This window comes from Carassius auratus, chromosome 14 (assembly GCF_003368295.1).
Source record: "Carassius auratus strain Wakin chromosome 14, ASM336829v1, whole genome shotgun sequence".
NCBI lineage: Eukaryota > Metazoa > Chordata > Actinopteri > Cypriniformes > Cyprinidae > Carassius > Carassius auratus.
The window spans coordinates 16,083,525-16,111,445 of NC_039256.1; the positions used below are offsets into that span (position 1 = coordinate 16,083,525).

General features: G+C 35.9%; 1 protein-coding gene across 3 annotated transcripts in view; it reads left to right on the plus strand.

The window, feature by feature from the left end:
* adad1 (adenosine deaminase domain containing 1 (testis-specific)) overlaps positions 1-14,451 on the plus strand; it is a 35,209-nt gene extending 20,758 nt beyond the window's left edge. For all 3 annotated transcript variants that reach the window (XM_026280291.1, XM_026280293.1, XM_026280292.1), the window contains exons 9-12: positions 9,321-9,553; positions 9,625-9,859; positions 12,566-12,698; positions 14,011-14,451. In XM_026280291.1, coding sequence (XP_026136076.1) covers positions 9,321-9,553; positions 9,625-9,859; positions 12,566-12,698; positions 14,011-14,124 — 715 coding nt within the window. In that variant the 3' untranslated portion in view covers positions 14,125-14,451. The remainder of the gene's footprint in view (positions 1-9,320; positions 9,554-9,624; positions 9,860-12,565; positions 12,699-14,010) is intronic.
* Positions 14,452-27,921: the final 13,470 nt, after the last annotated feature.

The following is a 27,921-nucleotide window of genomic DNA, read 5'->3' on the forward strand; positions in this document are numbered from 1 at the left end:
AGACAATTCTGATTGTATTGTACATCAATGAGATCTTTATAACACTGTAGCGGATACTTACGTAAAATTATATAAATATCAGTTTTCACTCTATATCTCTAATAATGTGTTAGTAGGGTGATATTTAGTTGAGGTTCAGAATTATTTTACCAAAAGTAAGAGGGATCATACAAAATGCATGTTATTTTTTATTTAGTACTGACCTGAATAAGAGATTTCACACAAAGATGTTTACATATTGTTAGTTATTGTTAGACAAGGTCTTTACAGGGGTCCTGTATCTTGGGCTCTAGTTGTCCTGGTCTCCGCTGTCTTTCATGGCATTGTAAATTTCGTTAACGAAGATGGTGATGAAAAATATTCGTTAACGAAAAATTTTTCTGTGACTAAGATGAGACGTTGACGAGCTAAAAATAATGTAGTGTGACAAAATTGATGCCGCATTTTCTTTAACTAGATGAGACTGGACTATAATGTTATTTGAGGTCTACCGGACATTCAAAATGCATCCTATAGGCTATTGTCTTTTAAAATGTGCGTCCCTGTCATTGGATTGTGATCGGATAAGGGCTGTTTGCATCTGGTCAGTATAGCAGCTGCAGTGAATGGATAGGCCTATAAAACGTGAACTAGTGATCTGAAACAATGGCCTCAGCACCCGAAGGGGTAGGGATGAGGTGACCAGATGTCCTGTTTTTCCCAGGAGTCACAATTCGTTGTCGATTAACTTAAAGGTCCCATTTTTCGTGCTTTTTTTGAAGCTTTGATTGTTTTTACAGTGTGCAATATAACATGTGTTGATGTTTCACGCGTAAAGAAACACAGTATTTTTCACACAATTCAATCTGTATACCGCTGTTTTCACTGTCATAAAAACGGGCTGATGACTTCCTTGTTCTATGAAGTCCCTCCTTCAGAAATACGTAACGAGTTCTGATTGTGCCAGCGGTTTCTGTGTTGTGATTCGACACCAGCTGAGCGCACGTAACCCTCATGGAAACGCGATTGGTCTAGTTTTGAGAAACAAGTGGGCAGGATTTGTTTTGAAAACCTGGCAATCCTGATCTGAACACACGTGCTGGAGTTGTACTTATAATCACAGGAGTGTTTATACTGACGAGATGCGCATGAAAATCGCATTTAATTTAGATTTTTCTGTACTGCCCTACCATCTAATTAACAAAGCTAAACAGCATTGCCCTTTGTGTAATAAGTTACAGAAACTGTTATAACGCACCAACTTAAATTAAAAATACACTTACCGGTTGTGGTCCATAAACAACCCTTCCAACAAGACCACGCCCCCTTTTTTGTGTATTCCTGTGGGCAGAGGTTAGTCAAAAAATGGTTTTAGTGACGTAATTACTGCAGGAATTAGAGGGATGTAGTCCAAACAGGTTGTTTTTTGTAGACGAATTCTGTTAAATAAAATATCTCGCTTGGCATTGAACTTTGAGCTTAAGAATTTTACAGATATTATTTATACTCTAACAACAACATTACACACTAACTAAAGTTTAAAAGATGAGATCATGGAGAATGGGACCTTTAACCCCTTTACGTGCAAACATCACCGACGGCCCCAGTTTATTATTGTTTCACTTTCACAGCACATTAAACATCACTGTCTTACTTCATCTGGACAAACTGTGCATCAATTGAAAGTTTAAAGACTCTAGCTTCGATATTTGACCAATATTTTGATAAAACATTGTTGCAGTGACAGATATTTAGTGATTTATGTCAGGAGTGCAAAATAATAAATCTTTACTTCATATTTCTTCAGACAGAATCGTCATTTCTATTCATTTTCCACGGTTTTACGCGATCTGATGATAAACAGCCTCTCCCAGCGATCTGTGTGTGCGTGCAGTGGTCACAGCTCGTGCTGTGTGTGACTCAGACTCTGATTGGGCCTTCCCAACGTCAATCTTAGAGTGTCATATCTGGACAGCGTCAGATCGTGTCACATGCTTCCTGTACACTTCCTGGTAGTTATCTGGCCAAAACAACACTGAAACACCTCTGTACACACAAAATATCCAAATAATAAACCCGCGATTACGATAGTAAAGCTTGGTATGAGAATTTCTTGAGATCTGGGGCGTTTTTATAAAAAAAATCGAAAATGTACATCGGAAATGCTAACTTGTGCAGCGATGAAAAAGGCTACAAATAACATATTTTTACAACAGTAAACGACCAAATTCCACCCCTGATCGCTAAAGGAAGTTATTATAAACACTCGATCGGGGTTTAAAGTGAGTTTTGAGTAAAAGTGTACTAATAATTTCATAAATTGTCTGATGTAGCTTGATGCTAACGTTAGCTCCGATGCTACTAATAGCAGGTGCTTTTCTTCTTCATAATGCATTTTTGTCTCAATAATTCACATAAGCTCATAAGAAAATGTTTTGTTGTATTTTTATAGTAAGACTTTTGATAAATAAGGGCTAAATGCAAAGAGAGACTGAAGTGAGATCGCTGCTTTGTTGCTTTGTAAAGCCTGAAAAACCACAATCAAGGCTAATAAAGGTGGAATAAAAACAAAAGAATAATGATAAAAGAATAATGCGGATAATGTGTCATACCTGGCAGAGGTGTGAAAGACTCGTTTGGTGAGAACAATGCAACGAATCGGGTAGTTTTGCAAAGCCAACACACATACAAAATACACAGAAGAGTTTACATGTGAGATCTTACAGGGATGACAAGGGCCATAAATCAGTCTGATTTGCCTTCTCTAAAAAACACACATGACATGGCCTTAGAAAATATTTCATAAAATTCACAGTTTTACAGATTAGATTATGAAATTTCTAATGAAGTTTTGAAAGACTTGTGGCTTTAGCTACACTCTATTTCTAAACTCATATCTTACATTAACACATTTTTAAATACATTTAAAAAATATGTTTTTAATATTTTTATTTTTGTTTTTATGTTTGAGCTTATATATCTCTATTATCATAACAGTCTGAGTGATTCTGATTCCTGAACATTAACCTTTAAAGTGTCAGCTTTGTGAACATATGTTGAATATGTATCTAGTCAGAAAGAATCATGAGCAGAAACCTTTTTATTTTGGGTATGTCATTTCTGTCTCCATGACAAAAAAGGACGTGCCTAGAAAGGGGTTAAAGTTAATGTATGGGGGTTAGGCGAAATCGCGCTGATATAAGTGTTCTCTCTCGCCCACGCACGCTCCACTTCCTCAGTTATCATATACAGTGTGCCATCAGTTCTCAGCGCTCAAATACACACACAACAGTCCAAATGTTTATCGTGTAGAGTATCTCACGTAAATATATTAGGTTATTGATTAAGTGAACGTGAACAGGTGTGTGAAAACTGAACGTGTGTCTGTATTTCATACATTTACCATTTATATTTATTAATGTATCAGACGCTTTTATCCAAAGCGACTTACAGATGAGGACAGTGGAAGCAATCAAAAACAACAAAAAGAGCAATGATATATAAGTGCTATAACAAGTCTCAGTTAGGTTAACACAGTACACGTAGCATGGGATTTAAAATAATATAATAAATAAAAAGAAAACGGAGAGAATAAAAAAAAGAATAGAGCAAGCTAGTGTTAGAGATCTTTACACGTACACACACACACAGACACGCACACACATAAAATTGCATAATAAATGAAAAGGAAATAGAATACAAAATTTTTAAATAATAGAATTAGAATAGTGAGTGTTAAAGTACATATATATATATATATATATATATATATATATATATATATATATATATATATATATATATATATATATATATATATATATATATATGCCTTCCATCTTAAAAGAACAGTATTCCAAATTAAACCCCTATCTGTCATTAATATTACCCAAAAAATATGTTAAATGTATACATGTTAAGTAAAACCTACTGTATCTAAAAAATTTGTTTAATTTGTATGTCTATTGTATTTGTCTAATTGTGCTTCTTTGAATAAATACACTCACCAAAAGGATTATTAGGAACACCTGTTCAATTTCTCATTAATGCAATTATTTAATCAACCAATCACATGGCAGTTGCTTCAATGCATTTAGGGGTGTGGTCCTGGTCAAGACAATCTCCTGAACTCCAAACTGAATGTCAGAATGGTAAAGAAAGGTGATTTAAGCAATTTTGAGCGTGGCATGGTTGTTGGTGCCAGACGGGGCCCGGTCTGAGTATCTGTTCAGTTACTGGGATTTTCACGCACAACCATTTCTAGGGTTTATGAAGAATGGTGTGAAAAGGGAAAAACATCCAGTATGCGGTAGTCCTGTGTTGGCGAAAATGCCTTGTTGCTGCTTGAGGTCAGATAATGCACCATGTCACAAAGTTCGAATCATTTCAAATTGGTTTCTTGAACATGACAATGAGTTCACTGTACTAAAATGGCCCCCACAGCCACCAGATCTCAACCCCATAGAGCATCTTTGGGATGTGGTGGAACGGGGGCTTCATGCCCTGGATGTGCATCCCACAAATCTCCATCAACTGCAAGATGCGATCCTATCAATATGGGCCAAAATTTCTAAAGAATGCTTTCAGCACCTTGTTGAATCAATGCCATGTAGAATTAAGGCAGTTCTAAAGGTGAAAGGGGGTCAAACACAGTATTAGTATGGTGTTCCTAATAATCCTTTAGGTGAGTGTGTATATATATAATATACAGTACAGACCAAAAGTTTGGAAACATTACTGTTTTAAATGTTTTTGAAAGAAGTTTCTTCTGTTCATCAAGCCTGCATTTATTTGATCAAAAATACAGAAAAAAATTTAATATTGTGATATATTATTACAATTTAAAATAATTGTTTTTAAATTTATTATACTTTAAATTATCATTTATTTCTATGATGCAAAGCTGAATTTTTAGGATTTATTCATTATCACATATAATAACAATATACACATTTTACATAGTGTATATTTGTAATAACAATATACACTACTGGTCAGTAATTTGGGGTCAGTAATTTTTTTATTTCTTTTTTTTTTAAATGAAATCAATAATTTTATTCAGCAAGAATGTGTTAAATTGATAAAGTGATAGTAAAGAAAATATATTATTAGAATTTTTTTTTTTTTGAATAAATGCAGTTCTTTTTAACCTTTTATTCATCAAATATATTAGACAGCAGAACTGTTTCCAACACTTATAATAAATAAATCACTCACTTCTCTTGACTGAATTACTTTGTAGTTTTAACATTCAAACCAAAAATTATTCAGACACCAGATATAATTTTTTATATATATAGCAAAACTGTAATAATGTGAGAAATGTTGAAGGTGTCTGAATAAATGTAGGTTTGATTGTATATTTCATTTTTACATTGAAGACTATCCAGGGCTATTTTACATTTAATTATTTGGTTTCTGTACCTTGACACCTACACACTTGAAAAAAACTTAAACATTGTGTAAACAAATAAATAAAAATAAACGAACATACAAATTAAACAATTTCAAACAGGGCCCACTGGTACAACCTTCACCGGGGCCCCGCTGACCTAAATTTTGGTAACTACAGTTTTGCTAAAACTATTGACTTAAACTATTGACTAAAAGTAATGACTAAAAGTTGACAAAAATGCAATGACTTTTCGTCGACTAAAACTATAAAAGACTCAAGTGACTAAAATGTGAGACTTTTAATTTTTGTCTCAAGACTAAGACTAAATTAAAAAATGCCTGCAAAAATTAACACTTTTTCAGGGCTGTAGAGGTTCTTTCTTGGTTCCGATCCACCATCTGGTCTGGATACAGACTGGATCTGTAGGCTACGGTGACTTCGGAATAAGAGAGAAACAGACTAATATTAGCGTAGATGCCATTCTTCTAATGATTTAGCAAGTACATTGGGTGTTTTGGGAAGTGTTCCCGGTTCTGGTTGACCTAATTAATGCATCCTAAAAATCCTTTAACGAATTTGGATATTAGAAGTGTATTAGTGTGTTATGTGTAAACCAGGTTAAAGAGATGGGTCTTTCATCTAGATTTGTGTGTCTGCCTCCCGAAAAATGTTAGGTATCTATACGATGTTTGATAGGGAGCCAGTGCAGTGTTGACAGGACCGGGATAATATGGTCTTACTTCCTGGTTATAGTAAGAAGAGATGCTGCATTTTGGACCAGCTGGAATTTGTTTATTAAGCGTGCACAACAAACACCCAATAAAGCATTACAATAATCTAACCTTGACGTCATGAACACATGGATTAACATTTCTGCATTTGACATTGAGAGCATAGGTCATAATTTATATATTTTTTTGAGATAGAAAGATGAAGTTTTACAAATGCTAGAAATGTGGCTTTGTAAGGAAAGATTGCTATCAAATAGCACACCTAGGGTTTTTAGGTCCTGTAATTAACACCTCAGAATTTAGCAGTTATTTTATGTCGACTATGCATTCTGTTAGTTTTTCCAATTGGTTTTTCACCAGGCCGCAAAGAAATATAGAACTCTGTATCGAAGAGAATACCAGAACACATTATCAGAACTTATTGCTTGCCAAGCCATGTTATTTTTAATTTGCATCAGGAAATTAAAAGTAACTTTGAAACCTCAACTAGGAGTCACGCAATACCAAATCTCTTAAATCCTCACATCATAATTTTCTGGCCTCCGTTTTTTTTTAAATGAACTGTGGTTTATTTTTTTGTTTTGTTTATTCACGACTACACAAACGTGGTCAATATGTAAATATGAGATGTCACGTCTGTGTTATTTAATTTGCGTGTTGTTAGTAAATCTCCAGAATCTCCAGAATTTCCATGGCCTTTGGCGCTGTTATGGAACTGCGCTCTTGCGCTTGTTTGCCCCGTTTAGTAAAACTGGCCCTTTGTCTTCTGAGAAACATGTATCTAACTTCTGTAGCCTCTGAAGGGCAGTACTAAATAAAAACATATGAAATGCAAAATAAGAAAAATGTATACATCTCTGTTCTGTTCAGAAGTTTTCACCATTGGCTCTTAGGGCAAACAAGAGACTCATGAACAGCTATCACTAATAGGGGTGTAACGATACGCGTATTCGTATTGAGCCGTTCATTGGACTAATTAATTATATATATATATATATATATATATATATATATATATATAAAAAATGAAAAGAAAGTGAGAGTATAATGATATGCGTTCAATAACGTAGCCCAATAACCCAAACGACGTAACAGGCAACACCCCTGACACCCCCGAAGAAGAAAAAAACACCAACTTATATGTTTATGTTAGGCTACTCAGTCAGGCGCTCGCTCACGCGCTGAGTGAGCGAGCAGTTCATGCACGGTACGCGGTGGCCAATGCGTTTAACAGACCAGAAATAGAAGATCCTCCAATAACCAACAGGTCTGGTGTTTGGGTGCACTTTGGATTCCCTGTAAGCTATAATGGTGATGGCAAGAGAGTGGTGGATAAAAAAAACAATGGTCGCATCTGCTACATGACAATAGGGTACACCAGCGGGAAAAAAAAAAAAAACACCAGTGGGAATACTTAAAACATGTCAACTCATTTACGCCGACATCACCTTAGTGTGTTAGTATCTGGGAAAAGACGAAAAAAAGGAGAAACATACACGCAACAAACTATCCCTGCAGCATTTATACAGACATTTCCAACAGATTCAAACAGGGTAAAAGACATCACCGCAGCGATTGGTAAGCTACACTTACGTTATAGCCGCGGATATGAGACCTTACTATTTACCATTCATTCTATCATCACCACTATAGCTTACAGGGAATCCGAAGTGCACCCAAACACCAAACCTGTTGGTTATTGGAGGATCTTCTATTTCTGGTCTGTTAAATGCATTAGACATTTTGCAACAAGCCTTCAGCGCGTGCTGAGTGAGCGAGCGCCTTAGGGGCCGTTCACATATCGCGCCTAAAAACGCTTGGAAAACGCTAGGCGCGTCTTTCTCCTCCTTTCGGGCAGAAGCGCTCATGAGGCGTCTGTCTTTGCTAAGCAACCATGACGTGCTCTCTCCATGAAGACGCGGAAATTTCAGCAAAGGATAAATGGATTTGCAGCTCTAAAAATCGCTTGCAGTAGGCAAGCTCTGCTACTAAATTTATTTCAAAATTGCAATCCATATACAACTATGATCAGCTGTTCCTTCATCTTAGCTGAGCTTTCAACGTTGTTACGGGAAAGGATGAAGCTGATTGGTTAGTTCTTGTCAAATGACCCGTGGTGCGCTTGCGGGATTCTGAAAAGTTGAGATGTTTTTAATTTTTGCTGTGTCTAAAACGTACCGAATCGTACCGAACCGAACCGTGACATCAGTGTATCGTATCGAACCGAACCGTGAATTTTGTGAACCGTTACACCCCTAATCACTAAACAAAAAAACACAGTGTGGATCATTCAGGTAACAACACGATATTAAAGTGTTTTTTCACCGAAAAATGAAAATGATGTCATTAATGACTCAACCTCATGTCGTTCCAAACTAGTAAGACCTCTGTTTATCTTCGGAACACAGTTTAAGATATTTTAGATTTAGTCCGAGAGCTCTCAGTCCCTCCATTGAAAATGTATGTACGGTATACTGTCCATATCCAGAAATGTAATAAAAACATCTTCAAAGTAGTCCATGTGACATCAGAGGGTCAGTTAGAATTTGTTGAAGCATTGAAAATACATTTTGGTCCAAAACTAATAAAAATATTCAGCATGTGCGTTCACTGCAGTGTAGTGATATCCGGTTAGCGAATGAATCATTAGATTTAACCAGTTCTTTTGAACCAGTTCACCAAATCGAACTGAATCGTTTGAAACAAATAAATGTTCCTCAGAAACCTGATTATCATGATTTAAAAATCATAATAATAACATATGGATAATCAAGTAAAGCTAAGCTGCTTCAGTCTTGAAATATTACTAACAATATAAAAGTTATTACATTTATTGAAGAAAAACCTGTAAACATTTCACAGCCGAGAAACACATTAACTAGCAGCTGAAGATGGATGTTTGTACCATTATGCTAAATGCCATGTACTTGCTAAAAGAGAACAAATCATCATTCAGAAGACAGAAGTTTTGATCATATTGATCATTTAGAGCCATTTACTGTATCAAATATGATATAGTAGGCTTTATATGGTTAAAGTCTGACATAAATGATTGTGCTTTTATTTATATGCCTTTGTGCATGCATGCATTGTGGCCTTTATATTGAAGAAGTATGGCATGAACATACTTTTCAAGCAAAAGACAAAATAAGGTTTCTTGAATTACAAATCTGATTTTCTGAAGATAAATGACAGTTGTCATCTTTGTTCTCTAGCCGCCTCAATCCTCTGTCCATCTCTGCGTGGGAGGTGAATTATCAGATCGGCCTTCATGCGGTGGTGGAAGGGAAGGTTTTTTCCAAGTTCTCCAGCTCGTATGAGCAGATGGGCTCACATGTGGTCAGTATGTCGGCCACAGATAAGATCATGCAGTGGCAGGTGTTAGGCTTCCAGGGGGCGCTACTGAGCCACTTCATTGAGCCGGTCTATGTGAGCAGCATCTTCATTGGTGAGTTGGAGTAAAGCCCAGTGATGATCAGTTTAGTTGCTGTTAATGCATTTTGTACTTGTTTTGCTCAGGCGATGGGAGCTGCAGCGATACTCGCGGTATGGAGATGGCAGTGAACCAGCGTGTGGATGGCATCACCTCAGCGCTTCCTTTGTACTACTGTGTCTACCGGCCACACATCAGCTTGGTGTCCTCAGCTGTGCCTCCGGATGCGCACCCTTCCCAGAAATCCCTCAGCCTTAACTGGAGCCATGGAGACCTTTTGGTGGAGGTAGTCAATGCTCTAGATGGGAAGTCTACTGAAGAGTGAGTGTTATATGTTTATTGACTTCATTATGCAACAAGGAAAAAAGCTATTTTATGTTAGTGTGCAAGACATCTGATTCATTAGCGTCTGTAGGTAAATACCTGAAATGGAAATTTGCTGGAAATGTACTTATCATCAGGCCATCAAAAATGTGGTTTGTTTCTACATTGGAACAGATTTGGGTAGATTTAAGACTGTGAATGGGTGCCATCAAAATGAGAGTCCAAACAGCTGATAAAAACATCACAATAATCCACAAGACTCCAGTCTATCAATTAACATCTTATGAAGTGAAAAGCTGCATGTTTTTAAGAAAGAAATCCATCAAAGTGAGTGCTTTAATTTTAAACTTGATTTTAAACAAAAAATGATGCTTGATCTGTGCATATTTCTCTCCTGATTCAGACAAGATGACTTGTTCTGTGACTCGTATTTTAGCTGGAAACGGTGCTTTGAAGTAAAAATGTCTTAATGATGGATTAATTTCTTAAACATGCTGCTTTTATCTTCAAAGAACATTCATTGTCAAGGGGTGTGTATAGTTTTTGGATTGTGATGTGTTTATCAGCTGTTTGGACTTATTCTGACGGCATTCATTCACTGCAGAGGAGCATTGGTGAGCAAATGATGTCATGCTCAAATTTTTCCAAATCTGTTTTGGTGAAGAAACCAACTAAAACTTGGATGGTCTGAAGGTACAATTTCAGAAAATCTTATTTTTAGGTGAACTAATTCTTAAAAATATTATGATTACAAAACCAGTTACAATATCAAGCAGAATAACAAGCTGTTTTTTTTTATAGATTAAATAACTGAATGAAAAGTGAATGACACTGGAAGCTTTGCCCATTCAAGTTACAAAAACTACACTGAACAAAATTATAAATGCAACACTTTTGTTTTTGCCCCTTTTTTTCATGAGCTGAACTCAAAGACCGAAGATTATTTCTATGTACACAAAAGGCCTATTTCTCTCAAATATTGTTAGGGGGGGGGGGGGTTGGGTGAAATGCTCATTTTTACTCAATCTCCTGTTAATATTGAGTACCTATAGAGTAGTACTGCATCCTTCATATCTCCAAAAAGTCTTTAGTTTTATTATATTTATAAGAGAAAGATAGTTTGTACCATTTTTTTTTTTTTTTTGGAAAAACACGAGTGGCTGGAGGCGTGATGTGTGGGCGGAGCTAAAGAATCATGAGCGCGAGTAGGCTTTTGAAGTTGAGAGCGCCTGGAAGCTGTGACATTACCGTGAGGAAAAAAACATCATCCAAAATAAACCATGGCTAACAGTCAGATTCAGCGTATATTTATCGAGAATCAGATCCCGAGGCTGAAATTGAACAAGAGCAGCAGCAGCAACGACTACAACAGAACGTCTCTATATGGTATGTAATGAAACTGTATATATTTGCTTAGCGGTTTTGGAAAATATTTTTTTTTTCTTTGAAGGTGTACATGTGGAAAGTGCAGTTTGATGCCAATATCGCATGTTTTTGATGTGCTTACGCGCCGATAGTTAAGTTAACAACACAGATATTTGAAGCAGTTTTACTCACCGCCTGCGGTTCCAACACAAGATCGTGACACTTTTTCGTTGGGACTGCATCATCCTTAAGAAATAAACGATGTGCAAATCCGGCGTCAAACTGGGCCTTGTTTGTAAAACAAGCATCTTCGAAATGCAGGGAACAAACAAAAACACTTGCACAACTCCGTTGATGCTCTCTAAAAATAAACTCCATCCACTGGTCCCTTAATGCTGTTTTTTTTTTTTTTTGGTAATCTGTGCAGGGTTTTCTTGCCCTGGCAACCAAAAACACACTTCTTTTGTGACATTTCGGTCTCTCGCTCTGATCAGTGAATGTCTCTGCTCTGCTCTGCTATACGGGAGCGCGCGCTCTTCAGGGACAAGTGCCCTTAGGACCCATATAAGGAAATTCCGCTCCATCTAACGTCACACAGAGCCATACTCGAAAAAAACTTTCCGAAACTTGGGCCAAAACGGAAGGAGTATTTTTGGAACAGAAATACTCCTTCAAACGTACAACTTAATTTTTTAAACTTTGTCCATGTTTAGCATGGGAATCCAACTCTTTAACAGTGTAAAAAACTCCGTATGCATGAAATAGCATTTCACCCCCCCTTTAACAGTGTAAAAAACTCAGTATGCATGAAATAGCATTTCACCCCCCCCCTTAACAAATCTGTCTAAATCTGTGTTAGTGAGCACTTCTCATTTGCCGAGATAATCCATCCACCTCACAGATGTGGCATATTAAGATGCTGATTAGACAACATGATTATTGCACAGGTGTGCCTTAGACAGGCCACAATTAACAACCTGATCAACTCTTTGTGAAGGAGATGTGTTGCACTGCATGAGGCAAATAGTGATCACACTAGATACTGACAGGTTTTCGGAACCATCTTGAAATGCCACACCTGTGAGGTGAATGGATTACCTCGGCAAAGGAGAAGTGCTCACTAATACGAATTTAGACAGATTTGTGAACAATATTTGAGGGAAATAGGCCTTTTGTGTACATAGAAAAAGTATTAGATCTTTGAGTTCAGCTCATGAAAAATGGGGGCAAAAACAAAAGGGTTGTGTTTATATAATTTTCTTCAGGATAAGTTGGATAGCCATGTCTTATTAATAAGCTTGGCATGTCTTCAGCCTAATTTTTGTGTGTTTGTTTCAGTTCTCCATTTAAGAGCAGTCCAGCCTTGGCTAGCCGACTTTGCAAAGCAGCGATGTTGAGTCGGTTTAATTTGGTAGCTAAAGAGGCCCAGAGAGAGGAGCTGCTCACCGCTGTGACCTACAGGGAGGCCAAGGTAAGGCATTTGGCCTTATTTGCATTCAGGAAGGGCTACATGATTTGGGGCAATGTGTTTTTGCTCGCAAAAAAATCGCAATTTAAGATGTGTCAATCATTTTCAGGGAGCTAATTTATAAAAAGCATGTACAATTTCATTTGATCCTTAATAGCATGGATTTTATCCTGCGTCAAAAGTGAGAAAAAATATCAGGATAAATAAAGCAGAATTTGACATGGAAATATTCTTTTGCATATGAAAACATTAGTATATTAGTATTTTAATATTTTATTATCAATTTTTTTTATTGTACAGCATAACGGTAAAATTTACAGTACTATTATTTATGTCTGTCAATCCCATTGTCAAACGTTAAACTATCAAGATTTTATTTTGTCGTTATACTACTTGTGTGTAAATGAACACAGTGCCACACTTCACTCAGAAACATGAAACACGTGTATTTATTTAATTCAATTACAGTCTTTGCGATTTGATAATCACACTAAGCCATAACACAGTTCCAGTTGTATTTTGATCAGTCATGGATTCCTACGTTATGATAAAGCTGACAACATGCTAGCCAACTCAAAATATCTTTATAACAATATTAGAACCTAGAACACCCTAGGAACACCATGGAAACAATGGTTCACAATTATTAAAAAAAAAAGTTCAAAATTTTGTCAGTTGTAAAAGAAGAAATCTTAGGCCCCCGTCACACGGAGATGCGTTTCGCTCTATACGCATACATTTTGTATTGTATAGGCATTTCATCCACACGGAGCCAGCATTTTGGGACAGTGATATTTTTTTTTAACCGGTTCCAAGAGTGGATAAATCTGAAAACACCGCCCTTGCTTTTTCGTGTAGACATCCAGTCTGTATATTTTCTGAAATTATGACATCTACAGCCCATGTCTCGCCCCTAATCAGACACCGCTACCTCACGAACCAAAACATGAACAAAATCTAAACGATTGTATTTTTATTAACTAACATTAACACAGATTAATCAATGTATTGTTCCATGTTCGTTTGTTTACAGCACGCAAGGTTTATGCTCATAGTCCAAGTCTTCTCCATTTTTAGTGTATCTCTTTTGGCAGAATTACAGCGACTGGTCTGGCATGTATACTACTACATTTTGTGTTAGCTTTGTGTGGACGCAGATATTTCTTGAGATGAGGGGGGAAAAAGATTGGATAGGGAAAGCTCTGGCTTCGTGTGGACGTAGCCTTAATTTCTGCTGCAGCTGCTGCTAGTTTTTCAGTTCATATTTGGATTGGACATTTAATATTGACCATCTCATTTTTTATTGAACGCCAAGATGATGGCAAAGCCATACCAGGAAGCAAAGAGTGTTCTGAAGTCCTACCTGGGGAGGAAGGGCTATGGCCAGTGGGTGGAGAAACCGCCGATCAGTGACCATTTCTCCATGTGAGAACCACCTATGGATACCATGAGCCACTCCAATGACATGTTTAGTTTTTTCTGTTGAAATTGCATGCTGAATTACATTTTGGTTTGCATGTTTGTTTTGTTCAGTTGTGTTGTTTCTCAATGGCAAAAAGTGAGGCACTTACAGACAACAGATGTACATATGTTTGTGGACTGGGGAAAGAAAACCAGATTTGTAGTTTCTTTACACAAGTGCAAAGATATAAAATAAAACCAGTTCAAGACAGACCATATTGTCAAATTAAAAACAAAAGGGTGTGTTCTGTTTTGTTTCCAAGGCAAATTAAAATAAAAGAGTTTCTTTTGGTCATTCGTTTTCTTTACTGTCTGAACTCTGATACTGAATGAGTCATATTATGAATGAATAAACTTTTCCGTGATTTTTTTTTTTCTTGATTATAAACGATTTCATTGTATTTTGTTGACTTTGTCCAAAATTAATGATGGGCATGTCGGCTCTTTTTTGTGAGACGGATCATTTGACTCGGCTCACTGAAAAGAGCCGGCTCTTTTGGCTCACAAACGGCTCTTTAAAAAACAATAATGTTTTTACTATGATTGGTGTGAAAACTATTCTAATTAAATTATTCAATTAAATCATACTCACAATTTCTTTAAAAATGCATTGATTTGTTATGAAAAAAGAATACTATTAAACATTTGCATTTAAATTAAAACTTTTGAATGTATAGAAACAACATTACAAAACAAATAATCTGAATCTGAACAACATAATAGAACCCATATTAAAGAAAAATAAATAACAAAGTATTAAACTGGTCCCTCTTTTTTGGCATGTTATATAGTCAGCATGAACTATCTCACTAGTTATGTATTGTATAACTAGCATGAACACACACACACACACAATGCTGTTCATATTTTTATTTTATGAGAGATTTGCATTCAGAAATGCAAGCTGCCTTACTTTCGAGGGGCTTATGATCATTACAACGATTCCAAATGCGGCTGTGCTTCCGACTCATTTTCCTGCTTTTTTTTTGTTTTTCCTCTCCTCTCCTCTGAGTTTGAGACTGTGTGTGATGGCTTGGCCCCTCCCTCATGCCGTATAATTGGTTGAAACCTTGTGTATGATTGACAGGAACAGAATGTGAGGCTGATCAGACAGTCTAAATATATATTTTTTGTTCTTTGAATTAGTCGATTATTTTAAATACAATAAAGTGCATCCATTATTTCATTATTACATAATGATTTAATTTCTATAGGCTATATATATTTTTTTTAAATAGAGTCGGCTCTTCAGATATGCGAGCCAGCTCCCGTCGTTCACCTACAAGAGCCGGCTCTTAGAGTCGGCTCATTCGCGAACGACCCATCACTATCCAAAATGGCTGTTATGAATCTTGCCCGTCAAGTACTGATGACATAATGAGGAAACGGGATAGATACTTTTCATAAACGGCAGGAAAACGAACTAGAACAACTAACAGTGGTTAAATCAGTCTCGTAGAAATGTGGTTAAATCTAACAGAAAATTACTAAAACTAAATATAAAATTATATAAATAATAATAATTAACATTGAATTACACATTAAAAAAAAAAAAATAGAATCCAATTTAAAATATTAATCAAAACTATTATAGCCTAATATATCAATGATACAAAAGTAACACTGCAAGAATAATTCTGGTGCTTTTGTTTGCTGCTTTTTAGCTCTTTATGTGTCACTTTAAGTGCCTTAAACCACTTCACAGTGTGTTTGTTGCTGGGCGTTTGGAGGTACACATCAGATAATCAAGTGCCCTGTTCACACTAAACACAGGAAACCTCAGGGGCTTCCTGTCAAAAGTGTAACTGCATCCAGTCGCTTTGAATATGTGTTTATGTTAGTGGGTCTCATTTGAGGACCATGTTTTCAATTAATTGGGTTATGCTGCACATCTTAATGACAAGACAGCATTTTGAAGAATGGAGAAGGTTTGTACTTTGTACAGTATGCAGAATCTAAAGTCTTCTGATGAAAAATTCCTGTATTCAGATGTTTTGGATTAATGCTCTTTGTATATTCGTTAAACTGAAGGTATACTTTTTTTTCTCTGTCTTTGGAACAAATGTGCAGGTCCGTTGTGCATGTTTGCATGTTGTCTTGCTGCAGAGACTGTTAAAAATGCATGCCAGTTTTGATGTAAACATGGAGGATGTCTGTGCTGTTAAGACTTGAACTTGGTTTGTGTTCAGTTTACGTGTCAATTCATGTTGTGTGTCATTTATTTCCATAGGAATGTATTCATTTCTGGCACAGTCATATATTGCAGTAAAAATTGCGATTAAAATAGTGAAACCAATGTAAAATAATTCCAGTTTGGTATGGAGTCAAAGGTCAAGGGTACAGTGCACATTGCACAGGGAGGTTGGGTATAAGAAAGAGGAAACTGATTATTTGAAAAAGAGAGAGAGAGAGAGAGAGAGAGAGAGAGAGAGAGAGAGAGAGAGAGAATGGGAGAAACCAAACCTAATGGCAGTTGCACAGTTGTTAGACATGGAACAATGTGTTCAGATTCGAAACTATGCACTTTGGATCCTGGTCAATGAAGTCCTGATGGCTGCTGGAGGCACAAGAACACAAAGCTTTCACAAACATCAACTATAATATAATTAAATGTTGATTAAAATATAACGGAGTAGGCTACTTTAAGATTGCCTGTTTATAACTGGACATCTTCATAAGAATATTTTTTGTTGTTGTTGTTGTTACTGGAAGTTCCCCCAAATAATTGGAAATGGCCAAAAGTCCCCTCAAATATTTGAGTTTTACTGTTTGTAGTTAGGATGACAAAAATATTCGGTCTAGCGGCCTAACAGTGCTCGTCAGAGTCAAAATGATTGAGTTAGCCAATCAAATCAAAGTAGGCAGGATAGTTGTGGAAGGAAGAGTGCTCAAATTTTATAAATTGTCATTTTATTTTATAATTTTATAATAAGTTAGTTAAAATAGATTGAGGGACGATGGAAGTGTCAAAGCCTAATATTTAAAATATAACCATTTTGTGGTAGAAATGTTAGACTACCGGCCCTTTTGCAAAATATTTGACTTTTCCCCTGAAATTTCATTTTTCAATGGAAATTTTGGTTTCGTATTGTTCAAGATATGGTTACAGCTGTGTTTAATTTCCGGTGGTTCTGAATGAATCCAGTCTGGTTTCGAATTCTGAAAGTTGTTTTTCATGATGAAATGATGGCAGAAGAGCTTTTAAGTAGCTGGATGAAATATTCGGTCTCTTCCACCAACCAACTTGTTAGATGTATGTTAAAAGTGAATGTATGTAAACAGACGTGTGGAAGGTTGACTCTCACTGAGAAAAGACTCGTATTCAAGTATTCATGCATATTTTTTTTTTGTTTTGTTTTGTTTTTTTCAGTCCTATACTATCCTTTACTATGGTGCCTGTAAGGTGACATGTCCGGTTCACTTAGTTTTGTGGTTGCCTCAACATAATACCTCCTGCGAATGTGATAATATGTTGTATTGTATATGTTTATATTCAGGGAACGACATATTTTCTTGTGGCCGGGCAATTAATACGTAAACAAACGTGTGACCATAGCAACCTGAGATTATCAGAGATGGATACATTAATATTTTATTTTTAATTAAGAAATTATTATTTTTTGCTGAAATTATTACATTATTAAATTATTATATTAACCATAGGCCTTGGCTACTTGGCTGTGTTACGTGTGATAGTCATAATCTTGAATAAATGTTACATACGTAACAGCCCAGTATTTTTATATTAGTTTATATTAATTTTACTTCTCTTTACTTAATGTTCTAAAAAAACTTTTTTTAAATAATACCCTACTTTAAATGCTAGATAAAGCTTTGATGTTGCTGACTGTAATTTTAGCTGGAATGCAGTTTAAATTTAACATACATTTCATTTTATTTTGGCTACTTTATAGACCATAATTATAAATACTATAGTAATTCATTGAGGAATTAATCATTCACGTAGTTTCATTTGTAAATGAAAACACAACACATTCATTTATCATCACACATGGGCATAAATACAGTCATAGTCAAATATATGGTAGGCTAGCAAATGCTGGCATAATTATACAAAATTTTAACTAGGTAAAGCGATACACAAATTGAAAGGGGAAATAAGCATATACAACAATAACAACAATAACAATAAATATACAAATATAGCCCTAATAAGTTAATGTAATAATAATACATTTAGTTTATACTTTAACCGCTTAATAATACTTTTAGAGTTTAATAATACTTTTAGAGTTTATTAGGTCAGTAAACGCAAGTCCTAATGCATCATTTCTATTATCAACATGAATATTAAAATCTCAGATGAGAAACCAAAAGGTCTGAGAGGAAATCTGCAAATTCTTTTAAGAATTTGGTAAGAGGCCCTGTTGTTCTATATACAGTAGCCAGAGCAAGAGATACATTAGGTTATTTTTTGCATATCTGACAGTGTAACATCAAGCAGAAGTATTTCGAATGAGTTAAACCTGTATCCTGTTTTCTGAGTAACATTGAAAATATCACTATATATTGTTGCAACACTTCCGCAATGACCAGTCTGACGGGGCTCATGCTTATAGCAGTAGTTTGGTGGAGTAGACTCATTTAGATCCAATATAATAACTTGGTTTTAGCCAGGTTTCAGTCAAACAGAGTACATCAAAATAACTGCTTTGGGTGTGAGTGATCTAATTGTTTATTATCCCAAACTTTAAAAATAGTTTTTGTTCATTTATTTAAAATTTTCTGGTTTAATCATGATTTTTTTCTAGGTCCTACATTAAATGTATATTTTAACCTCACTATTCAGGGAACAGTAACAGTCTTAATAGATTGGACAGCGAAAGTACTTCTATTATTTATGCGGGTAGAACAAAAGTAATCATAATAGATATTTGAGAATTGGTTTATTAGTCATATGGAGTGAAGTGTCCTGGAGATATTGTCAGAGAGCAGCTCCACTCCGACTCTGCTGGGGTGAAGGCGCGAAACAGCATCAGCGCGAAACAGCCTAGGACGCTCCCAGAAAAGAGTCCAATTATTAACAAATAGCAGTTTCTGTTCTTTACGCCATGACAACAACCATTCATTAAAGCAAAAAGTCTACTGAACCTTTCGTGTCCTCGTCAATATGTGGGGAGTGGTCCTGTCACAATGATCGTAGCCGCGGTTGTCATGCTGCACACCATCTCATTCAGGCTCCCGAAGTCCCTCTTCAGCGTCCTCGTCTGCCGCAAAGTGGTGTCGTTAACCCCGGCGTGAAGCACGACCGCTCTGGGCCTCTCATCGGCCTTCAGGATCGCAAGTACTGTATCTGTGGAGAAACATTGAGAACACGAGCACCAGGGAAACAATGAGTGTGCACTTTACCTTTGGCTATCGTACCACAGACATGTCGGACGATGGAGTCTCCGATGAACACAGCGTCGCGTCCCGGCTCACGGAAGGGAACAAAGCGGTTCCGGAAAGAGATCTTGAAGACCGGAGGGGGAGAAGTCGTCGCCTGGGGCCTGGCTCGCGTCCTCTGTTGTGGATGCACCCAGGGTCCGTGGTGTCCCGGCGCATGTCCAGGTCGCGAATCTGCTTCTCCACGGCCTCCAATTAAAGCAAGTAACAATAAGTAAAGCAATGGTAATGTGTATGAATAGAGTATTAGCAATGCAAGCGGAGTTTGCTACGTCCACGCTGGCAATGCTAATGGGCTATAAGCTACATAGTGGACCTAGGAAATCAAAATAAAACTAGTGATAACAAGGCTCTCTGATTGTCTTTTGTTGTAGAATACAATAGAGGATTTGTTCACATGTTATAGAAACGACAAATGATGGTGTATAAAATAGATTTTTAAGATAAAAATAGTTGATAAAAAATAACGTGACTGAGCTCGAACACAATACACATGGCAGCTAAACAAAGCAGGTTTGTTGATGCATTGAACTCATGGCCACGATAAAAATGTTGCTCCCTCAACACAAGGATGTCGTTACCTCGACAAAATTATCTCATGGCCACGACATTTACATTCCCACAAGTTAAAACTAAGTGAACCGAACATATAACCTTATGGGCACCATACTTTTCAAACCAATCGAAATGTAATTTGTATCGATTGTGTTTGCATGAAGGCTTTTCAGTCATGTTGAGCCAATCTGATTAGTAACTGGTTATTTGGTTGCATGTAGATATACAGATTTGAAGATTCCCTTTCTTGCTCTCAAATGACGGAAAGCTTGTTAACTCAGTCTATTGGAATGTATGACTCACAGACATATGGATTATTTTTATGTTGCTTTTTGACATTTGTGGAGCCAGACATACCGTGGATCTGCATTTTTCTAAATTCATCCATGTGTTTTCCACAGAGAAATATCGTCATATAGATCAACATTTTATTAAAGGATGCGACATGTAAGTTCTTAATGTCAAGCTCTGACAGTAATTTGAGCAGCTAGTTAGCATTTATGCAGCTGGTTGGAGCTCAGATAGTATCAGTTTATGGTTTAAGGGGCTCAACCACATAATCTTTTGCACGTGGGCCAATTATTTATTTATTTTCCCTTCCTGTCTTATTTGCTGTGCTGGCGGCCTGTCCTGTTATCCCACACACCCCTCATCCCATTTCCCATTGAGGAAGGTGGGCGTTAGTCTTGAGTCAACTTTTAAACCTGCAGATAATTGAACCGAGTTGCCCTGTGGTTTAGTGCTCAATGTGTTGTGCATTTGGTTTTTGGGGTGACTGAGACCTACGCAGCCACCTTATAGAGGTGAAACAGTTCCTTAATGCTGCAAAGTGCAGCTTAATCATTTCCCTTCACACCTTTTAGGAAGGAAAGCAGTCATGTTAGTGGTGTTTGTCATGTCAAGTATCGCTACTACTATTGCTCATACAGTATACTCAGGGTTAGGGATTTCAATACTTACCTTAAAAATTGCATTTTGAAACGTGCTGCACCGTTTGTACTGCAGATTTAAATAATGCCTTGTTTTTTATGAATAATATATGATATTCCTAGACTTACAGATATAAAGTGATATCAAAGGACAATCATTTAGATTGTATGCACCATATGGGACCAGGCCTAACTCGATGCAATCTTTGGAGATAATTTCAATCTTACTTTAAGCCTTACCTATCTATGATCCATGTAAACTTGATAAATATTAGAACATCTCACTGAGCATTCATTCATTCATTCATTCATTCGTTTTGTTTAAACTTTATAAGAAATATAGTTATTTATTTGTTTGTTCTCCCATTGATCATTCATTCATTCGTTCATTTTACTTATTCATTCATTTTTTGTGTAAATGATGTAAGAAATTTTTACTTTATAAATATAAAGTTCTCACATTGACTATTTATATATACATTTATTTTTTTGTTTTATTTAAACCTTAAAAGAAATAAAGATTGAAAATCTCCCATTGACATTAACAGAATTGTCTTCATATAAAATATAACTGAGTTCCATGTTTATTTGAACTCTAGCACTCTATTCTAATTCTACTTTCGAAAAAAAACACTTGTCCCTTTAGACTTGCACTCTATTCATTTGCTGCTTGTTTTCTAAAAAAAAAAACTAGCTTTCTAATTTTTTTGTATTCTATCTGTTTTTTTGTTGTGGTTTTTTTTTGTATTATTTAAAAAGCTAACTGAGACTTGTTATAGAACTTGCATATCATTGCTCTTTTGTTGATTTTGATTGCTTCTATGGTCCTCATTTGTAAGTTGCTTTTGGATAAAAATCTGACTGTGGCTGGGCCATGCAAGGACATTCACAGAATTGTCTGTAAGCCACTCTTGCTGTGTTGTTAGGTCACTGTCCTGTTGGAAGTTGAACCTTCCCCAGGCTGAGCTTCTGAATGCTCTTGACTGGGTTTTATTAAGGAATTAAATTTTTCATTATCTCTATATTTTGGTGCTTTAAGCTTTTCTCCTACCATTGCTAAGTCCCTGCCGCTGAAAAACAGCCCCACAGCATGAGGTTGCTACCAGCACATTTTACTTTTGGCATGGTACTCTGCAGGTGATGAGTGGAGCTGGTTTCCTTCAAACATGATGCTTAGAATTGAGGTTCACCAGACCGGTTAATCTTGTTTCACATTCTGGGGGTCCTTTAGGTTTTTTTGTTTTTGTTTGTTTGTTTTTGGCAAATTCTTAGTGTGTTTTCATGTGTCTTCACTGAAGAGATGATTAAATCTTGCCCCACTGGCATGAAGCCCAGGTCAGTGGAGTGTTGCTATGATTGTCCTTGTGTAGATTCCTATTATCTCCACATTTGAGCATGTAGGTCAACCAATTCTAAATGCTTCTGTGAACCTTCAGTGAAGCAGAATGCTTTTGAACTCTTCTCCAGATGTGTGGCTTGACACAAACCTGTTTCTGAGCTCTACAGGCAGTTATATGAAACTCAGGGCTTGGTTTTTGCTCTGATATGCATTATTAGCTGTATTGTTAAGACATGTGTCTTTCCAAATCATACCCATTCAATTGAATTTGCCTTAGGTTAAATTCACTCAAAGTGCAGTAACATCTAGAAGATGTAAATTTCAACTGTACCATGCAGATAAGTTTTCATTTAGGAATCATTTAAGTCTTTTATTGCTAATATGTTAAAAACCTTTTTTTTTTTTTTGCTTTGCCATTATGGTGTATGGAGTGTAGAATGATGTGGGGGAATTAGTAATTAAAAGTAGTTTAACATAAGGCAGCAACATAACAAAATGTGAAAAAAATGAAGGGGTATGACTATTTTCACAAGGCACTGTATTTACTAAATGTTAACTAAATTGTTCCAATTGATTTGCATTCTGAATTGTGATTGGTCTTGTCTTACTTGCATATATTAATTCATTTATAGCCGTACAGTGCACTGCTGACAGAAAAAAAGACACAAACTGATGGCTAAAAGCCTAAACTTACATTTACGCTGTCCTTTTGCTGCATCACAGGTGACGCTGTTTCAGGAAATGCAAATACAGTATATGTGGAGAGTTAATGTTACTCTGGACAGATGCTGCTGTCAGGGGTGAGAGTGAGTAATGGCATAAATTTGGTCTCTAAGGGAATTTTTTTTTTTATGTGCATGACCGCAATGACATTAAACGATCTAAATTTGCATGAAGGAACGTGCCTTAACTAATAGCCCTAATTCACTGTAATGCTAAGCATCCCAGTGTGGTTTAAGTGGGTAAGAGTGATGCATGCTGACCTATTAAATGTAGGAGTCAAAAATGGGTGGATCTATTTTCCAGGCCTGTTTCCCATTGCTTGTCATAAAAGCATATGATTAGGGACTTTCCCAATATCATGTCCACCTTAGCGATGGAAGATATCAAACACACAAAAAAGTGAAACTTAAAAATTCCGCTGTTCGCTGTCCCACGGTTTAAATATAGGTCAGGATCAAAGTTAGCAGTTGCATTTCCATCCAAAGCTGTAGCAGAGATGCAGTTCATCACCTGTGGCCCCTTGAAAGTACACTTATTTCATTTTAAACCCACAAAACGAATGCGTCAATGAATAAATCTCAAACTTTTAGAAGAAATCAATTCACATTTATTTATCTTCAAATGTCAGATATTCATATAAATAACAAATAAATACTTTTTATAAATAAATAAGCAGCAAAGCTTCTGAAAATAGTGCATTTCTTTCTTTAAAAAAATTAAATAAAACTTTGAGAACTGGCAACATGTTGGTCTTCATAGAATTTACAGATGCAACTATATCAATAGTACATTCCTACCAGTGCAATGTTAAAACATGAAATTAATGATGTAAACCAGTAAGATATGACTTAACATCACATAAATAAATACAATAAAAAAACACTAAAAAAAACAAACATGTTAGTTACATTTCACCAGTATGCTTTTTAGTTTCCTGAATATTGTCAAGAATAGCATCCTGCCGTGCTCGAGCAGATTCACATGATCGGGGGTCGGTCAGTGGTCTCTACTCGGAGCCGAGTCGTTGCACCAGAACCTCCAGGTTGTATAGAAACTGTCCAACATCAGTTTTATTGTAGTTCTCACATCTGCAGTCTGGGATGGGCTGGGATGGAGTCTAGTGACAGCAAAGAGAAGGAAAAACATGTCAAACTCTAAATATAAACAAAAAATTAGGCACATTTTATATGGCAGTATTACTATAAAAAAAAACTAAACAAACAAACATTTTTTCTCATTATGAAGAACATTTATTAGAAACAATTTAAGAACCTTTTTAATATATATATATATAATGAATGTTTTTGTGGAATTATTTATGGAATCATTGATGTCAACTTTTATTTTTTAAGAGTTTTCAGCACTAATTAATCTCATTATTAACTTCTATATCGCCACTTAAGGCCAATCAGATGAAACACAGGAAATAGGTAAGGTTAGAAAATTTTACTTACAGTAGGCTTTGTGCTGTTCAGTCCAGTTAAGACACTGTCATAGGATTCAAATATGTAGCTTTCTTCATTAATATTGCATTTAGATTGAAGGTCCGATAGTCCGTTGAAAACACAGTTCCAAGCTGAAGAATTGCATTCCTTTAAAGAAACAGAGACAGGATTGTATTAAGTCTGTTTTAAAGCAGCATCTCTGTGTCCCTTCTGCTGTGAGTGTGTTTGTGTGTGAGAGAGAATTATTGTGAGAGCTGTCTCTGCTGGCTTGAGGTTTGGCTTTCTCGTAGTAACCTCCTTCCTGTGTGAGTGATCTACTGTCTCTCTTTAGCAAACAAAGTGATGTTAAGTGCTCAAAGCTCAAAAAGTAAACTTACCTTTTTGATGTCAGAAGGGGAGTGTAAGCGTATGTTTTTTGCCTTTAAAAAAAGGAAACAAATGCATATAAAGTTAGTTTATGACTTTAAAACAGCTTGTGATGGGTAATATCGCTTGTTTTAAAGCAAATAGGCCTAATACTCACACAATCATCGTCTTGAAAAAATGTTTTGAAAGTTGAAATCATGTCCAATAGTTCGTCAGCATCCCTTTTCACAGGCTGGGCATTCAGGCAGATGGCCAGTGTCAAAGCACAAATCCAGTGTAGAGCAAACATGATGTCCTTTCACCTGTTGGATGGTTATCCTGAGTTCAAAGTTGTGTGAGTGACTTATCACCAACTCGTCTTGTCTATTTATTGGGTGCACTTGGAAAAATGAATGGGTGGGCAGAGGACTTCAGATATTAGCTAATGCAATCAACTGCTGGAGTTTTTTTTTTTCCTTTTGATGACTGTTGGGATTTTCTTTTTGCCCTTCTCCCTCATCTAGCCCCCACCCCCCTGTCCTTCCACCCTGACTTTGTGTGTGTGTGTGTGCATTGAGGTTTCACGCTGATCTGATGTACTCAATGTGGGAACGTAGTCACCAATAAATAGTACATAATTTTGTATAAAAATAATTTTTTTTTTACCATTCTGTCACTTCTGATGCAATACATGTGTTTGACATTACATCATAGGCACCACCGGGGTCATTGCTTGTGTTGGTTTCAAAAGATTTCATCTTTTTTTATTTATATATAAATCCCTCAGAAACTACTACTTTATAAGCCAGAAAGAAATTGGTGTTGGATTTAAATTTGAAACAATTTTTACTCAGAATGTGCTTATAAATAATTACAGAGGAACTTCAACAAACATAATGAATGAAAATGTAAAAAAAGATTGAAATACTAAAGCAATCTTAGTTTATTTTATAAAGAACTTGTATATAGAACTTGTATAACTTGTATTTATAGATATAATTTTACTCCATGTGTGAAAATGATGGTGTGTCATTTTTCTGACAGCAGTGGGCGCTTTAAAGCATCATATTGATGGAGATATGTCTGTTGTTTTTGGGTTGCTGAAAGTAATGCGTATACCATTCTTCCAAATAAAGGTTCTTCATTGGCACTGCTAGTTCCATAAAGAACTTTCCATTTCAAAAAAGGGTCTCACAAGGTTCCAAAAGTGGGTACATCAGTGTCATAGAAGAACCATTTTTGGTTCTCTAAAGAACTTTTCAGTAAACACTTAAAAAAATAACTTTTTTTTTTGTTTTTGTTTTTTAAGAAAATACCCGTTTCCACTATATTTCTTCCCACTATATTTATACCTTTTTGAAATGGAAAGATTCCATTGATGTTCAAGGTTCTTCATGGAACGAACCATAAGTTCCAACATTGTAAAAATGTTCGCTGTGATTAGTTATCCTAACTTAAAGGGATAGTTAACCAAAAATGAAAATTCTATCATTAATTACTCACCCTCATGTTGTCCAAAACCTATAAGACTTTCATTCATCTTCAGAACACCAAATGAAGATATTTTTGATGAAATCCGAAAACTTTCTGACCCTGCATAGACAGCAACACAACTATCATGTTCAAGGCCCAGAAAGGTAGTAAGGACATCATTAAAATAGTCCACGTGAAAAGTGGTTCAGTGTAATCATTTGCTCAACAGTAATTTTATGAAGCTACGAGAATACTTTTTGTGCACCAAGAAAACTAAAATAACAACTTTATTTAACAATTTCTTCCCTTCTGTGTCAGACTTCAGTGCGCGTTCATGAGAGTACCATGACGAATGAGTGTGGTGCTCCTGACACAACATATTCTGATTTAAATAAGTAAGGCTGGACAAAAGATTGCAAGTCATCCTCTCTGCTGAAATCTTCAGTTTATGGTGACAGATTTGTCGTCTTTTTTTTTTTAAACAAGGTGTAGTGGATCCTGGCTTTACATCAGACACGCTTTTTTTGTGGATGGTAAAAAACATTGTTGTGACTTTGGGGCAGTTTGTGTGACTAAAGACTGGTGGAATATTTTGGGAAGCTTGTTTATTTTTTGTACGTTGTTCTGTTCTGTGACATGAAAGCTGTGCAAGAATATATAAATTCTTGTTTTAATGGTATAGAAAGATTTTACAAATGTATAAATATTTAAAAATGTGGTTAATTTTTGTAATTTGTTAAAGAAACAAACTTTGTTATTATATAAATGGATAATTCAGCTGCTTCTATGCTAGAAATCTTTCAGAGATTGTTTTACGAGAAAATACCATTTAAGTCTTTCTTCTTCAAAACGTAATGTTTAATTGAATGTGTTGCCATTTCTTGTAATAGTTTCTGAGGGTTTTCTAGGCAAAGAAGCAGAGTAAATACATTGAAACCCAAACCTGAAGGTGCTTCAGATGAAATGGTGTGCTGTAGTATGACCTCTTGTCAAATACATGCATCGCATCACAGAATACTTTGACAAAACATTGTGAAAATTTTCAATTCAAGTCAGTGTTCAGTAATTGAGGCAAAAAAACATCACTACTCAAGAAAATCTTCCTCAGTTGGACAACACATTGTTGAAAAGTGAGTATGCAATCCAAACCTGATAAGGTTTTTAAATTTTTATTTTATTATTATTATTTTTTTTTTTACAGAAAACATGTTTTTACAACTCTAGAGGTAAAAGCACTGGTTATCAGAAAACTATACATCAAGATAAATGTATTTAATCTGAAAAGTACATGAGTCAAGATTGCAGATATTATCTCCAGACTGTTCCTTCCTATTAATGTCTACACTTACACATTTAGAGAAAAAAGATGTAGTTAATGGATTACTTTATTAAGTCTCCCACAGGAGATATGGTGACATAATTTCCTTTTCTATTGCATAACAAATCAGCACAGTGCAAACCCTTTTAAAAAAGGGTTGAGACCACAGCATGCGATGGTACGTCATGGTATAGTTCTGTATGATTTCCGTATTGAAACGGTGGTGTTAAAC